Raw genomic sequence first — 2,500 nt, 5'->3', positions numbered from 1 at the left:
CTCACTCACTCACTCACTCACTCACTCACTCACTCACTCACTCACCCACCCACCCACCCACCCACTCACTCACTCACTCACTCACTCACTCACTCACTCACTCACTCACTCACTCACTCACTCACTCACCCACCCACCCACCCACCCACCCACCTACCTACCTACCTACCTACCTACCTACCTACCTACCTACCTACCTACCTACCTACCCACCTACCCACTCGCCCGCCCATTCCAATTATATTCATGTATTTGTTACAACTAAACCTGAATGACTAACTTGCTCCTCCCCCTCCAACAGCTGTGCACACCGGCCAACACGCCCGCCACGCCCCCCGCCTTCCCAGATGCGCTGGCTGCCTTCTCAAAGATGTCAACTCAGGATAAATTGTCAACGTCGCCTTCAGGTTGGTAGGCCTATGCGGCGATGGGGCTTGATGGGGCTTGTCTGCTCTTGCGGATAGCGATGGGTTTTTGTTATTGTTTGTTGTTATTGTTGTTGGTATTTTTATTTTGGTGATGGTAATGATTGTTATTGTTCTTGTTATTATCATTATTGTTGTTGCTGTTATTGTTTTTTATATTATTTTATTATTATTATTATTATTTTTTTTTTTTTAATTTTATTATTATTATTATTATTATTATTATTATTATTATTATTACTTATTTATTTTATATTATTATTATTATTATTATTATTACTTATTCATTTTCTATTATTATTATTATTATTATTATTATTAATATGGTTATGTTTTTTTCTCCTCCTCTGTCTCTTTTTTCTCTTTTTCTTCCTTTTCCTTAACCTCTTTCTCTACCTCCTCTTCCTTTTTTTATTCCTCTTTCTTCTACTTTATCCTTTTCCTTTTCCATCTCCTCCTCCCTCTGCTTCTTATTCTCTTCTTCCTCCTCCTTTTCCACCTCCTTTTCCTCCTCCTTCTCCTCCTTCTCCTACTCCTACTCCTACTCCTCCTCCTCCTCCTCCTCCTCCTCCTCCTCCTTTTTAGTATTAGTGTTCTTACAATTTTTTTGTCAGTAATGATGATGTAACTGTAACTTTTTATATGTTGTTATATATATATATATATATATATATATATATATATATATATATATATATATGTATATATATATATATATATACATATATATATATATATATATATATATATATATATGTATATATATATATATATAATATATATATATATGTATATATATATATATGTATATATATATATATGTATATATATATATATATATATATATATATATATATATATATATATATATATATATATATATATATATATGTATATATATATATATATATATATATATATATATATATATATATATGTATATATATATATATATATATATATATATATATGATCTCGTGTTGTTGTTGATGATGCTTTTTTCAGCTTTAATGTTATTATTAGGAATTCTACAATCGTTATTATTATTTGTGCCACCTCTGATTATAATTACTATTATCATAATATTTATTAGTATTAGCAATAGTAGTATCAGTAGTCGTAGCAGCAGTAGTACTAGTAGCAACAGTATTAGTAGTACTATTAGTAGTAGCAACAGCAGTAGTACTAATAGCAGCAGTACTAGTAGTAGCAGTAATAGTAATAGCAGCAGCAATACTAGTAGTAGTAGCAACAGTAGTAGAAGTAGTAGTAGTAATAGTAATAGCAGTAGCAGCAGTTCTAGTAGCAGTATTGCTAGTAGTAGTAGCAACAGTAGTAGTAGTAGTATCAGTATCAGTAATACTAATAGCAACAGCAGCAGTTGTATTAGCAGTAGTACTAGTTGTAGCAGCAACAATATCCATAAACCAAAATAACTGTTTGTGGAGGACCCATACTGCATTCTAACAAACCTTTTTCTCTCTCCCTCTCCCTCCCCCCATAGGTGGCTTCTCCCCCCCTCCAGCGCAGTTCCAGCCCCCGCAGTTCCAGGCGCCCCTCTCGCAGCCGCCCTCCATGGTCATGCAGCAGCAGCTTCCACAGCAATCGCAGCCTAGACAGATAATTGCAAACAATGTACACATCAATGCACAAAGATAAGCAAGGCAATAAGTGACAAATATTTTCTAGTAACTGCAAGAAAGATAGAACAATAGATAGGAAAATAAAGAAAAAAAAAAACATGAATGAGAAGGATATAAGGAAAAACAAATACAAATACAAATGTAAAAGACTCTCGTAACAGATAAAAAAAAAATTCCCTTCCTCCCCCAACCTCCAAATGTAAAAAAAAAAGAAAAAAAAAAGATAAAAAGGGGAAAAAATCCGTGGTTGATGATGACTGATGGATGTCTAGTTTAGTCGAGTTGCAATGGCTCGGTCACAGACACAGGTGTGCTTCGAGTGGCCTCTTCTGGCAAGCAATGGGGACGAGGACAAGGAGGCACTAACACCCACGCAGAGAGAACCAACACTTAGCGACGACAATTTGCGTCATCGCTATGGAAAGTTGTCGT

At 34.6% G+C, this 2,500-nt stretch overlaps 1 protein-coding gene across 1 annotated transcript in view; it reads left to right on the top strand.

Annotated features, from left to right (window-relative positions):
- LOC122265400 (UBA-like domain-containing protein 2-B) overlaps positions 1-2,500 on the top strand; it is a 37,936-nt gene that overhangs the window by 32,530 nt on the left and 2,906 nt on the right. The window contains exons 4-5 of the mRNA XM_043034730.2: positions 302-407; positions 1,930-2,500. The exon at positions 1,930-2,500 is cut by the window's right edge and continues 2,906 nt beyond it. Coding sequence (XP_042890664.1) covers positions 302-407; positions 1,930-2,084 — 261 coding nt within the window. The 3' untranslated portion in view covers positions 2,085-2,500. The remainder of the gene's footprint in view (positions 1-301; positions 408-1,929) is intronic.

This window comes from Penaeus japonicus, unplaced genomic scaffold (assembly GCF_977035675.1).
Source record: "Penaeus japonicus unplaced genomic scaffold, GWHDUDI00000001_assembly GWHDUDI00000018, whole genome shotgun sequence".
Taxonomy (NCBI): domain Eukaryota; kingdom Metazoa; phylum Arthropoda; class Malacostraca; order Decapoda; family Penaeidae; genus Penaeus; species Penaeus japonicus.
Note: the sequence above shows the minus strand (reverse complement) of the source record. Positions and strands in the feature narration are given on the sequence as shown.